The 13,950-nt window shown below is 45.2% G+C and overlaps 1 protein-coding gene across 5 annotated transcripts in view; it reads right to left on the reverse strand.

Moving 5' to 3' along the window:
- Window positions 1–302: 302 nt before the first annotated feature.
- NPHP4 (nephrocystin 4) overlaps window positions 303–13,950 on the reverse strand; it is a 99,722-nt gene continuing 86,074 nt past the window's right edge. For 4 of the 5 annotated variants that reach the window (XM_048825254.2, XM_048825252.2, XM_048825255.2 and 1 more), the window contains 11 exons: window positions 13,181–13,389; window positions 12,765–12,991; window positions 11,912–12,101; window positions 10,346–10,432; window positions 9,038–9,194; window positions 8,749–8,834; window positions 7,452–7,537; window positions 7,001–7,172; window positions 4,789–4,968; window positions 1,558–1,701; window positions 303–955 (listed from right to left, as the gene is read on the reverse strand). In XM_048825254.2, the coding sequence (XP_048681211.2) occupies window positions 815–955; window positions 1,558–1,701; window positions 4,789–4,968; window positions 7,001–7,172; window positions 7,452–7,537; window positions 8,749–8,834; window positions 9,038–9,194; window positions 10,346–10,432; window positions 11,912–12,101; window positions 12,765–12,991; window positions 13,181–13,389 (1,679 nt within the window). In that variant the 3' untranslated portion in view covers window positions 303–814. The remainder of the gene's footprint in view (window positions 956–1,557; window positions 1,702–4,788; window positions 4,969–7,000; window positions 7,173–7,451; window positions 7,538–8,748; window positions 8,835–9,037; window positions 9,195–10,345; window positions 10,433–11,911; window positions 12,102–12,764; window positions 12,992–13,180; window positions 13,390–13,950) is intronic. The other variant, XM_048825253.2, reaches the window with a different exon arrangement.

Consider the following 13,950-nt stretch of genomic DNA (forward strand, 5'->3'; position numbering starts at 1 on the left):
CACACAGAACCTGCTGAGCCCTTCTAGCCCCCGGGACAGTTCATAGAAATGCAGGGGTGGATTGTGGAGATCTTCTGATCTGTCACTTAAAGGGATTAGCGAGAGGAAGGACAACCCAGCTGCTTGCTCCAGCATGCAATGGGGAGCTACTGGCAAACAAAAGCCTTGTAACAGAAAACTCTGTGCTGCACTCTGAGCTCTGTGCAACAATTTAGATGAACTAGAATGAGTAAAGTACCATAAAATTGTCATCTTTGTGTACAAAATACAGTTCAAAAAACAAAACACTTAAAACAAACACATTCTGGAAATGCAGCTTTTAAAAATCTGTTAAAAAAGAATTTAAAAAATAAAAATCCAAACAAGCCCACGGCTCAGCAAAGGATAACAGAAATAGTGACAATCGTCTGGACTGTGGCATATGGTATAAATACATAGGGATTCATTTACCATTTTAAGTAGAACAAATATGGCTATGTTACATCATTGGCGGTCATGTTGATGTGCCAAGAATTCAGTCAGACAATAAATCATAGTGACTTGTCCATGGCTTGATTAAATAGAGGCAAACTGCAAACAGGAAGGAAACACATCCTGCCAGCATGTGGGCGAGGTTCACAGAGCAGCTCACTCGGTTTTCTGTCTGCAAACAAACATTGTCAAGGAAATTCAGAACCAGAAAATCTATGGAGGGAAAACTCTCTAAAGCTGGTAACAACAGGACTATGTCGCTTGGTAAGTGGAGTAAGATAAAAGCTTTGACAGATGCTCCAGGAACACGTCATTCTACTGACCCGCAGGCAAAGCCTCCTCTTTATTGATAGGCAACCTTCACACAGAAAGTTTCTTCATTCTTGTCTTCATGGTCATTGATATAAATCAGAATCTCCTCCTGCCCGGTGCTCTGGCTTGGTGCAAACCGCAAGCCAATAGTGTACGTCTCCCCTCCTCCAATCTGCAAAAAGAGTGAGATGTCAGCACTAAACATCTCCGTTCTCCTTACACCAGCATGCCTTGCACTAGCATATGTGTGCATTTGGCACCAAGCTGCAGGAGGGCTCTGTCAGCTGACAAAGCAGGCACGGGAGACGTGCCCGACAGTAACACATAACGTGATTTCTACCTGGTCCCCGTGTCAGACATCCCAACCCACTGAGTTCACACAGCACCACCCTTCCCTAGCAAACGCTTACAGAGCACAAAAGAAGTCTAAAGTTTTCAGAACGCATGAAGCTTACTAATCTGTTTCCAGTCTCCCTGAGCAAATGGTGGAGTTTTGCTGTGAGTGGAACACGCATTCTAGGATTCAGGGTAAGAAGCAAATGATGGACCACAACAGACCACGACATGCAGAAAAACATTCTGGGAGTGATTTTCAAACGTGTTCACCTCCCAGAACTCCGGCTAGAGTCAACAGGAACAGCGTCTCTGAAAGTCAGCCATTGAGCATTGGAGAAAATCATTAGATTTGGAAAACCTTTGAGGATTGAAAACCAGAAAGATAGGCAGGCCTACTGCAAGGGTATCTGAGCTTCTCCCGCCACTCTGGTTTGCTACCTCAAAGGAATCCTCCTTGAACTGCAGCAGGTCAGCTCGGTTGGTATGCAGGAAGTACATCCTCCTGGAGGGATACGGGTTCGTGTATGTGATCCGCTTGTTGGAGCCTTTCCCTCCGCCGGCAGGGAGCGTTATTTCAAATGCCTGTGGTTACATATAAGAAATCACAGTGTTGTCATTTCAGTACTGACACAGGCCAAGTCTGGAGTAAAAGCACAATGGTTTCCCACACGGCATAGTAAACACCCACAGGAAGCAGAGTAGCAATCGTGTTAGTCTGTATTCACAAAAAGAAAAGGAGGACTTGTGGCACCTTAGAGACTAACAAATTTATCTGAGCATAAGCTTTCGTGAGCTACAGCTCACTTCATCGGATGCATTCAATGGAAAATACAGTGGGGAGATTTATATACATAGAGAACATGAAACAACGGGTGTTACCATACACACTGTAACAAGAGTGATCAGGTAAGGTGAGCTATTACCAGCAGGAGAGCGGGGGGGGGGGGGGGGGGGGGAAACCTTTTGTAGTGATAATCAAGGTGGGCCATTTCCAGCAGTTGACAAGAACGTCTGAGAAACAGCTGGGGTGGGGGGGGCAAGAGGGGAGGAATAAACATGGGGAAATAGTTTTACTTTGTGTAATGACCCATCCACTCCCAGTCTTTATTCAAGCCTAAGTTAATTGTATCCAGTTTGCAAATTAATTCCAATTCAGCAGTCTCTCGTTGGAGTCTGTTTCTGAAGTTTTTTTTGTTGAAGAATTGCCACTTTTAGGTCTGTAATCGAGTGACCAAAGAGATTGAAGTGTTCTCCGACTGGTTTTTGATTTCCCTTTATTCTGGAGTCACTACCAAAATGTTCAGTAAATTTGCAGAGAGTGAAAACTACTATATAAGAACCCAGCAATGAGTTATTAGAACATGGAAGTGAAGTGATTATGACCCAATCGCAGATTCTGTTTAGGCCATTTATGGAAGGAATAACAGCGGGGACTGAATGGCTCCTTCTGGATCTTCTAGTCCCTATGCTCGGCAGCAAGAACAGAAGACGTCTCTATCTATCACTCCAGTCCCAATTATCTATCGTTCTAAGGCTAACTGTGGATTCAAATCTCCTAGGACCATTTCATAGGAACAAGGGGCAGGTGGGTCCAAAGTGCTCAAGGCTGGCCTGGATCTGCTCCCGCCGAAGCCAATGGTCGAACTCTCGTTAGGACAAGGCTCAGTGGTTTTGAAAATCCCTTTCAAAATGTTTTGACCAGAAACTTTAAGGGGTGTCTCCAGGCTACCACAGTCAGCCCCCTCTCTCCCGACCACACATCCCACGGCGATGGTGTCAGTTCTGGTTACAATGTCTCGTGTCTATTCATTAGAGGAATTTTTCTTCCTCAGTGGATCCTTTGTTAGGCTATTCCCCATGGGTGGGCCAGAGAGGGCCCCCTTAAATCCCACTTGAAACCCTTTACTGAAGGCTAAAGTGCTGCATAGGCCTTGCACAGGGGAAACTTTCACTCACTGTGAAAACATTAGTTCCCTCACCTCACCTGGCTTTCCTCTCAGCCCCCAGGAAGCATGGATTATGCTTAAATTTCTACCATCAGGGTAAAGTGGAGAAAGGGCTCTCCCCCGGCCTGAATTCTGCAGTGAGTCTTTTGTATATATGGGGTTATTCGCCTCAATGACAAAGGGACTCAGCTGGGATCATAGCCAGGCTCCTTCGCCAGCTAGCTAATTTATTTCCATTAGGACCGCCATGGTGCTAATTCCCATCACACGGCATACGGGAGTGGTTCTGGCGTTACGAGGGAAAGTGTAGCAGTGCTGTAATGTTGCGCTTAACTTCCCCCAGTGTAGAGTATTTCAGGGAAATGTTTAATAATGAACAATGGTTAAATGGGAAATCCAGTTTCCTGCTTTGGCCCGAAATCCCAGAGCAGACTGGAGTCAGCGCTACTAGGAAATACCCCTGCTGTGACGGACTTCGGGAACGGGGGCTCTATGGGTGGAGCTGCCTTCGAAACAGGGGCCGAACATGATTTTCTGATGGTTTTCAGTGGGATTGTTCACAGGCTGAAAGTTAAGCACGTGCTTAAGTGCATCCTAGATCCAGGTCACAGTGCTCAGCACGATGTAACCCATACCGTACACCAGGTTCCCTCAAAATCCTCTACGATATATTCTGAATACAAGAGCTACCCACAACTGTTACCACAGACATGCATGCCACTATAGCCCTGATTCTGGAAAGCACTTAAACGTGTGCATAAAGTCCCGCCAACTTCAGGGGCAGTTCAGCACGTGCTTTCCTGAATGGGCATGGATTTGTGCTTCGGTGCTTTCCTGACCTGGGGCCTATATACACAAAATCGGGAGAAGCAGCAGTATTTATGTACAAAGGGAAAAACCACAAGTGCTTCCTCTGGTTATACCCAGGGCCATATCTAAAGCAGCTGTCCAGATATAGTAATATTATAATTCCGATGGCAATTTGATTGCATTTAGCATGTGAAGGCAATTACTTTGGGGCTAGCTGCTGTTAAAAATATTACTACTTTAAGGTGATTAACTCAAAGAACGAAGTGGTTTTGTCACTATCTGTCCCAAATGTTTAGAAATCAGTTTTATGATCCTATAATATATTCCTGGTGAAGGGAAGAGTCTTTCAAGTTTGAAGAGACTGCAAAGAAAGCAAAACACTGTCCAAAGAATAATAAAAAAATCAAAATGTTCTACACACATTCTGGAGTTGTAACAACACAGGACTCTAGTCTCGCCCTTTCCTGTACGATGAATGACTTGGAAGTTTCTCACACTCAATGTGAGGGACTGATTTCTGACCAGAAGTGGTGGCTAAAGGCTATGGTAATGGGTGACATAGAGATAGCTACAGACGGTAGTGACCCTTCCAGTAAAACTAGTCAGCTCACTTTGCACTCAGGGCAGTTCCATCTTTGGCAAATAAGATTTAACTAGCAGCTAACAACCCATGCGGTCGCACAAGTGTAATTTGTAGAGTCAACGTGGCTGAGAACTTAAAAATTTGATGGTAACAGACCACGAATCCCAGTGATGACTGAACCTGGTGACATTCTAAACACAAAGAGCTCTCAGCCATGCTTGTAGCTGTTTCCATCACTTCACACTGACTCAGGAGATATTCTAGGCTTTCGAGTGACACACAGACAGAGTGACCTGCCTGGAAGGTTGTTATAAGAGTGCACCCAGGTACCTTAGAAATGACAGGCTGTCGGCAGGAGACACACACCAGCCAGGACGAAACAAGCTGGTGGTACTCCACATCCACCAGATTGAGGTAAACAAATCTGCTGCCAGCTTTCTGAGGCCTCACACCGATATGCAGGTCCTGGACCCCGTTCGGAGGGAGAATAAACACACCTTTGGGATCCACCTGTAGAAAATGAGCAAAATGGAAACCGGCAGAAATGCTCACAATTTAGGGCAGCAACCAAGCCATTGGAACACAAACTCTACGCGTGCAGATGAGGCCTCTCTGCCTCTCAGGAAAGACAATGAAAAGGTTTAATTAGAATCCCCAAATGATGTATCTCTCCGGTCCTGGAAATGAGGTCTCAATCTGGTACATTCCAGCTCAAAATGTTTTATATTAAAAATGCAAGAAAATCAGAATTGTCTAGATGAAAATGAAAGATGGTATCAGTGATGGTCAAAGTTATTGGCCCTGTTAATATAACACGTTATTGGGATAGTCTCAGCATGAGAGACAGTGGAGGAGAAATTAACCCAAACTTTTACATGTGCCATGAAAAATCTTTTTAGAGGCACCAACATGGTGTCCTTTGATCAAGTCAGAAGGGAAGTTAATCTACTGTACCTTCTAGACTCCAGTCTGGAATATAAATTAGACACTGATCAAATGTCAAGAAATGTGTGTTTCTGAGAAGGAAATTAAAGCTGGCTGCATTAATAAACTAGGCTCTAACTTCATTGTAAAATCTGTCTGAGTTGCACATTCAGAGCCTGTCTGCAGAGGAACTTTGCTTAGCAGAATGAATTTCAATAACAAAATGGAGTTAGCAACATCTAGAGAGCTCATCTCAGCTAGAAATGTTAACCCTGCTACTGCCCTGTGGATGCCTGATGCAGGCTCAAAAAAATGCTACCAACAGAATGCAATACATTTAAGATATCCTGGAAGCATTAGATGCCACATGCAGAACAGATGGTCTCCGAATGTATTTGGTTTTGTTGAGTTATGTACGTTAATGTTACAGTCATCATTTTTCTTTTTACACACACTCGGCAAAGACAGTTCTGGCATTTTGTGTTTCACCTAAAAATTCTTGTCTGACAGCCCTATCGATATATCGACTACCAGAATACCGTCTGATTAGCTAGAAGGAAAGGGCAGGTTATTTGTATAGCTAGAACCTCCTACTTGAGGTGGAAAAGATACTTTGAAATATCAGAGTAACAGACACTTTCATTTTAGGTGCCAAACAGATTTATGAATCAGATAAAAGACCCATGTGACATTACACAGCAAACGGGGGGGGGGGGGGGGTGTTTACTCTCCTGAGAGAGACCCCAGAGCCTTATCTGTTGGGGGAAATCTGGACTATGACTGTGGAACTTTTGTAATGGTTTGTGTACATGGGACTTTTGTAATAAATGAACCAAACAAGACCTATATTCACAGTAACAAAGACTGTTTGGATTGTTTTGGAGGACTCTGAAAGGGGAAATTGAGGCAGACCAGGCCATGGCCTGCCGCAGGAGGGTGCGTCAGGCAGGGGCTGCCTTCTCACACATGCTTCCCTGCAATGTATTACAGTTCTAATTACCACGCCGGCCAACTAGAGCCCAGCCCCTACGTCACGGGAAGTTAACACAGAATTCAAGATGTACAACTCCCAACCATAATTCAGGTCACTGCAATGAAAGCAGCCCATTGTGGTGACGGAGCTCGCTCTGGACGCCGTCAAGGGAATTCATCTCCATGTTCTGCCTCAGTGAGGACAACATTTAAACACTGATTTCTTTATTTCCTAATTCATGGAATGGTTTGTGTGTCTTTTATTATTCACATTTATAATTACGACTAAATGAATTCTAAAGAAATTATTAGTCTTCAGATAGTCTCATTAATTCAGATAATTTGCCTTCTGGGGTTTTGTACCAATGATCCTACACATGATGACTTTAATCAAAAGATAATTATAATGAAGGCTTTATGGCAGTAAATTGTTCATAATTCCTAATGGGACTGGTTTCATATTGGAGGATTATTTTCACTGGGACTGTCAACATAAGTCCATTCATAATTATAATTGTGAAGGATTTCACTAATTTTCAACTCACTCCTAACTCCAGTCTCTTCCAAATGAAAAGTTTCTCTTTGTGGTGGGGAAGGAAGAGAGGAATTGGCAGCAAACACTTCTGAGTCCAATGGCAGAGCCTACCTTCAGCTCCTGTGTGTGGGAGGTATAAGCTCTCACTTTCCTGATCGTTTGGGTGCCCCTGAGAACCAAGGAAAGGCGGGTCAGCTGGCCAGTTATGCAGCTAACATCCACACGTTGCAGCGAGTGAAGGTAAAATTGCCAGATCTGAATGGGTGCAGCAAGCCAGGCATCCCTGGAGCAGAGAAAGAGGAGCTTGTTATGACTGTACTAAAGGGAAAGGTGACACTGAATCTTCAGAACCTTCTTAACATCTTCCACCCTAGTCCAGGTTTTGCAAACAGGCGTATTTCAAGAGAATCATACAGATCTTCTTCCAGATTTTTGCTTGTCAGAAAAATAAGTCACGCGCTGGAACCAGTGTACTAGGAATGTTCCATGTGCATTTCCTTATCTGCTCTGACAAGATTTCTGGAGAATTCTCTCTCTTCTACTTTTGGATTCTCTTACTTACGTGTAAATAGCAACAAAGAATTTTTTGATCTGTGGGCTTGGTCCTCCAGCTACTTTTAAGAACACATCCTGTGGCTCCCCAGGACCCTGAGTACAAAATCAGAAAGTGTCGTTAGAATAGTTAACCAAGAGATCAAACCAGCTAATGAGGACCCCAGGGGTTCCTTTTCCCTTTATTTTAACCCCCCACCACTCCACTTCCACAAGCAGAGGGCTCCAGAACCCAGCTAAACTACCCTATTATATTATTATACAGCTTGGCTTCTTCAAACATTTTTAATTACAAAAGAGGATACAAACGGCTCTCACATTCCGGGTCTGTTTCAGTAATTAGATTTTGCAGAATTTCCCTCAAGTTTTCTAACAAGCCATAATCCAATTACCATGCTAGCAGATTTCTGCAATGGCAATTAACAAGCACCTTCATTACCGTCCGCATTTATGTGTGAGTTTGTTTTTCATTTAAATCCCAACCGGCTGAAAATAAAATCCAGGAAACTTGGAATCAGAGCTAAAAATTACAACACAGAGCATATCATGAGCTGCTTTTCTATGCATCTCCCTCTGATGGCCTGATCAAAAGCCCATTGACAGTCAGTGAGAGCCTGTCATTAACCTCCGTGGGCTTTGGATCAGCCCCGAAAGCGTCTCAGTTATTGGATCAGGCCATCAGAGGGAGATGCAGGAGATCAAGCAACACTTGTATGATGGAGAAATATCATCGCCTGAAAGGAAAAGGATCAGAAGTTAGATCGATCGATTTATTTATTTATCGATTGATCGAGTGGCCCTCCTCCCTGTAGTAACTGAGTCTTGAGTACTTGGATGCTGTCTTGGAATATGACACAAAGAGCAGCACCGCAATCCAGTTGAGGTTTTGCGGTCTATTCAATAAGGACACATTTTTACTTCTTTCCTTATTGGAACCTCTGATTTCCGAAGAATTTATCTGTGGCACCTAGCTGGAGAGCTGGTGTTTCCATAAGTGGCAGTTTCCACCAGCATTTCAAATCTGGCCTTTCTTCACATGAACAATGCAATGCAGCATAACAAATTATGGTTTATATTGTGGTATTAAACCCACAAATATGATGGAAGCAGGCTAGAGAAGTTCTGTTCCTTTTTAACAGGGGAGTGAGGCAGTCACAACCTAGTAACACCCAATATTCTATCATTACAGATCAATGAACCATTGGTGCATGGTATCTTTGCTTTAGATAAAGCGATTGATAGAAAAGAGATGGTGAACATAGAGGATAGACTCCATTGGATTGCCGCTTGATTTGTGTAAGTAGTACCATTTTTTTTGTTTCGCAAATGATGTTGGGGTCACTGCAGCGGACGTACATCTCCGGTTCCCCACCTGGCATTCCTGCTGGGGCACCTGGGGAAAAAAGCATAAGATGACCACTCTCCCTGCTGTTAGGCATAGGCCCATCTCCTGCCCTCGTTATCAGAAAGGCCTGAAAGCTGGCAAATCTCTAAGTATGTATCTCTTTAAAACCTACAGCCCTGCAAAACAAAACATGGAAACACAAGCAGACACAATATTTGCATGCCAGTTCTCAGCTGAATGCAGACAGTTACCTGGCAAGGTGTACCATGGAGGTAACCGTATGGACTTCTTCAGGAAGGTGAGCTCCGGATGATAGAATCGGAATGTCTGATCCACCACGTGGGGCTGAGGCTCCACATTAACACTGAGAATTGCAATGGGTTTGTCACCACTTGCCTTAAAGGAGATCTGTGCAAAACAAAAAATAATAATGAATTCGTTGAGAGAGAAAGTAAAGAGACCATCAATAAATACTACAGCAGGGGTCGGCAACCTTCCGCATGCAGCCCATCAGAGTAATCTGCTGGCGGGCGGCGAGACATTTTGTGTACGTTGACCATCCGCAGGCACGGCCGCCCGCAGCTCCCAGTGGCCACGGTTTGCCCTTCCCAGCCAATGGGAGCTGCGGGAAGCTGTGGCCAGCATGTCCCCGAGGCCCACATGACTTCCCGCAGCTTCCATTGGCTGGGAAGGGCGAACCGCGGCCACTGGGAGCTGCGGGGGGCCGTGCCTGCCGACAGTCAATGTAAACAAAATCTTTCACGGCCCGCCAGCAGATTACCCTGACGAGCCACATGCCAGTGGTTGCCGACCCCTGTGCTACAGCAAGAAAAAATAGCACCTCTGGCTTTCATTCCGACTGATAGTGGGAACAAAATCAATTCTCAATCTGTTTACAGCTCTGAAGTAGTTACCACCAAATAGCAGGGGACCTAGGATGCTATAAAGAGAACTCAATTTAAATAAATATGTGATGGTAAAATCTAGAACTGTGAATGGAATCTCCAGGGCATTGAAACCATGCATTTTCAGGGGAGTAGCTTTAAAGCAATATTTGATAGAGGAATTAAAAACCAAGCACAGGATGGTGACAGAGAGGTCAATAGATATGTTTGCAAACAAAATCCTTTCAAAAACAATGCTGACCATGGCTGTAAAGTCATTGTATTCTTCTCTTTTCATAACAAAACCTGTATGAGAAGCCACACAGACATGACTGGGTTCTAAATAGCCATGCTCACTAAATACATACAAACACATAAAGCCTAGTTATCTATACCCTACCATACTGGTTTGTGGTGGCATTTACAACAGAGAACACGGTGAACATCAGCAGACAGCTCACAACGCATTTAAAGGGATACTACCCTATTTCTATACACTACAATAGACATCCAATGAAATTCAGAAAAGTTTATTTCCTGATCATTAAAAACCTTATGGCCTGCCATAAATGGGCAGTTAAAAGGAATTATATATGTGTAGGCTTAATCTTTGTCATAGGGTTTTGATCATTTGCAATTCACCTAAATGACAGCACTTCTTTTTGCCTCTGTTACCTTGATGCGTTTTGTCAGCATGGCACTGGACTTCCAGGGTGGTGCAGCTTCTGTGCCTTTATTGAACCTCAGCTCAGCAGGGCCCTGCTAAAAATTAAGTAGTAGTAATCATGCAAAGCAGCAGTGCACGTCATGTCACGAATGCATTCTTTGGAATTTTCACCACTGTTTTGATCTAAATCTATAATGTTTAAGAAACCGTATCACAGTGAAAACTAGTAAGGGTAAAATTCTCCTCCCAGAGCCTCCAGCTGTCCCTCTCCTTGTGATCAGCTGCTCTTTGCATACACCAATCAATGACAGCTCCCTGCATGTTGGGAGAGCAGGGTTTCAGAGCAGAGATCCCCTGCGCAGATAACCAGATAACGTTGTCCTGCAAAACACAAAGTGCTCTGCTCTAGAAGAGCTCTCCCTTGCACCTGGGAATTCAGGTACTAACTTTAAAACACCATGAATTGCAAATTTCTTGTTGCTATTGGCCTCTTTGCAGTGTTGTTGAGGAAGTGAGAGTTGCTTTTCTATATTTCTGCATGTTCTTGTCATTGGTGGCTTTGCTAAAATCTGTGAACATCAGTAAAATAGTGCAATGCATTGCAGACAGCATCAAGAGCCTGTTGTCCTCTGAACCTTCTCTTCTGTCCCACTGCTGAGAGTTAGAGGAGCACTCTAGGGTTACATAGCTGGCTTGTACCTCGGCCTAACCACTCTGAATTCTACAAGCACCCAGCAGCTTTGCCTCCCCTATTCATTTATTCCGTGGAATTGAGCTAAAAAGGGAATAAAAGGGAACAATTTGGATACAATCTCATTTTAAAAGCCAGTTTTATGCTTCTAAAGAACAGACTAAGGGTCGCATTCATCCCACTGATGGAGTTACACCAATGAATTTGGCCCTAAATCTTAACACATCAAGAACTGAGAAGCACAGGCGGACGTGAGCCAGTTGCAAAGGTAGAGGGGATTGTTCCCCCTGAAGCTAGAGCCCTGTCTTTAAAATGTAAGGCCTCTCTGTTTTAATCCTCATGTGAGCCTCACAAACACTGTGAGTTTGTTTGCTATTATTATTCAACCACAACAGGTGGACAAGCCACTTTGGCCTCAAAGGCTGAGTCCCTTCTTATTTTTTCCAGTTTTGTGTGCTTTTTGTTTCCTGGTTCTGCTGGGGCCAGAAGAGAGAAGATTACAGAAGAGCCTCTTCCTGACATTTCTGACGTCTCCCAAAGACATTCAGCCATTGCTCCTTGGCAACAAAGACCTGATATTTTTAGGCCCTCCCTTATGAGCTAAGTCATATTTCTGTAAATTTATTGGTGTGATACCAGACAGCAGGAACAGAAGAAAAGAAATGCTATAGAAAGCAATATAAAGAACAGCTGATGTTAAGTGATGTGGCATACTACCCATCACCTGCTAGAAATAGCATTGGTTATAAGATGGGCACAGAAGTTTATACAGTTAGCATCATGTTTAATTCTAGATAATGATGGTAGGCAAATGGACCCTTTCCTCATTGTTTTATTTGTCCTATGTCATAATATAGCAGAAGTGATAGGGTGATATGCGTACCTGCATCATGACAGCGTGGTCTATAGAGAAGGTCTGGTATTTAAATGGAATGTGAATGGTCTCTTTGGGGCGCAGGTAGACCTGAGGCATGAGGTTGTCCTGAAGATGGAACATGTCCTCTTCTACTGGAGTAGTCATTGTTTGGGTCAGCTCTTTGAAGTGTCTCCACTCCCTACTGTCCACAATAACACTGTGGAAAAAAATCAAAGGCAGAGTTACTTTGGGGACAGAACATCCCAGGAGCTGGGGTTCCCCCGATCCCAAAATGAGGCTGTGAGTTATACCTAAACCTCAGTGTGCGGGTTTGTGGGGGGGGGGGGGTTGGAAAAAAGACAGTTGCTGGAATGTGCAGGCACATATTAAATGGAAAGAAAAGTCCAAAATCAACCACACCTTTGGTTTGGGAAACAAAGACCTCTCCTCTCCTCGCCCCCAGTACACCCGCCCCTCCCCGAACACTGCACAGTGAGGCACGTGAATTACTGATGGTGGTTGCATTGGTCACAGCTAGCGGCAGGATAACTAGGGTAGATTTGACCTAGTGTGGCAACTCCTTTGTGCTTAGCTTCTCGGTAGCTTGCGTTCTCCCATCCCTGTGGATAGTGATACAGGACGTGGGAAGAAAACAAAAGAAAAGTGAAATCTCTGAATGGGGGGAGCAGATCATTGGTATATGATGGAGTCCTCATCATAGACTAACCCCCCCGCCTTTCCCAATAAAGCCTGAAAAGCAACAAGCTCGATCCCAAGGACACCTCTTGTCTCACGTTTCCATAAGTGCCTCTTTGCTCTGGGCTGGCTTTCCAAGTGTAACGTGCAGAATTTTGGAGGGGAGAAGGCCTTTGGCTCCTACCTCAGCTCAGGGTGGTCGATCTCAATCGTCACTGTGTGCTGGACGTTGTATGGGTTTCTCAGGGCAAACTCAAAGAACTCTGCGGTGCCCAGCGTGGCATAGAGCGTGTAGTTGGTGGTGATGGCCTGACTCAGCATGCTGGAGATGCTCTCGGCCTTGATGCGCTCCCGGTAGGCATCAATAATCTGTAGGTCCCTGGAGTGCTGGATGCGCTCCTCACGCCGGCCCTATCGAAGAAGAGACGCACTATGACTAACAGACTGATGTGGGCCCCTCCCCTGTGTGTCTGAGGATTCATCCGAAGGAATCCGCCCCCAAACCCTGACATGAGAGATACTACAAGGTGTTTTGTCAGGCCTAGCTCCCGATTGCTCTCTGGTCCCAAGATCGTTTCGACAGCGCTCTGTGCTCCTCACCATGAGGCTTGCTCTCCTCCCGCTGACATCCTCCTGGGCTTCGAGCTGTCGCACCATCATCATCCTCTCCAGCTTCCGCCTGCGGCTGGCGCTGGCCTCGCGGCTGGCGTGCTGGAAGGCCGTGCTCACTTCCTGCAGGCGGCTGAACAGCATGGCAGCCAGCTCGCTGTCCACGTCCGCCAGCTTCTGGGCTTGGGACACTTTCTTAGCTGGGTGCAAAGGAAACAAGCGTCAGAGTCTGGGGCTGAGCGAGTCGGGGGTGGACCCCACGGGGAGCAGTGCAGTAGACCGCTGAGACAGGGAGACGGATGGATGACCTGGGCAAACAGAGGGATATGCTGACTTGAGTTGCCTCAAGCACGCAGGTGTTTGAAGCCGCCTAGATCGGCAAGCAAATGAAGAGGCAACCACCAGGAAGGGGAGCTGAGGAACAGCCGCTTTGCAGTCCAGACTGCTCTTTCCTTGACCAAGCCTCAGTCTGGCCTAAGGGGCCAGTAAAAGCTGAGTAGTCCCAGTAGAAGCCTGGGTAGTAGGTGGAATTGATACCAAGGTCCCTCTCCCAGGGTTTGGCACCGAAATCGGCTGTGAAAGCAACACACCCAGGGCTGTCAGGCAGTTTTTTACATTACACAATTTCTGAAGCTTTCCACAGACAGCCGACAAGTCACATCTCTCCTATATGTGCAGCCATCATGCCAGATCTGAGTGACACATTGCGCTATATTAATTCTCTCTGGCCTGGGGATCCCAACAAAAGTTCCTCTCAGTAG

This window comes from Caretta caretta, chromosome 18 (genome assembly GCF_965140235.1).
Source record: "Caretta caretta isolate rCarCar2 chromosome 18, rCarCar1.hap1, whole genome shotgun sequence".
In the NCBI taxonomy this organism is placed as follows: domain Eukaryota; kingdom Metazoa; phylum Chordata; order Testudines; family Cheloniidae; genus Caretta; species Caretta caretta.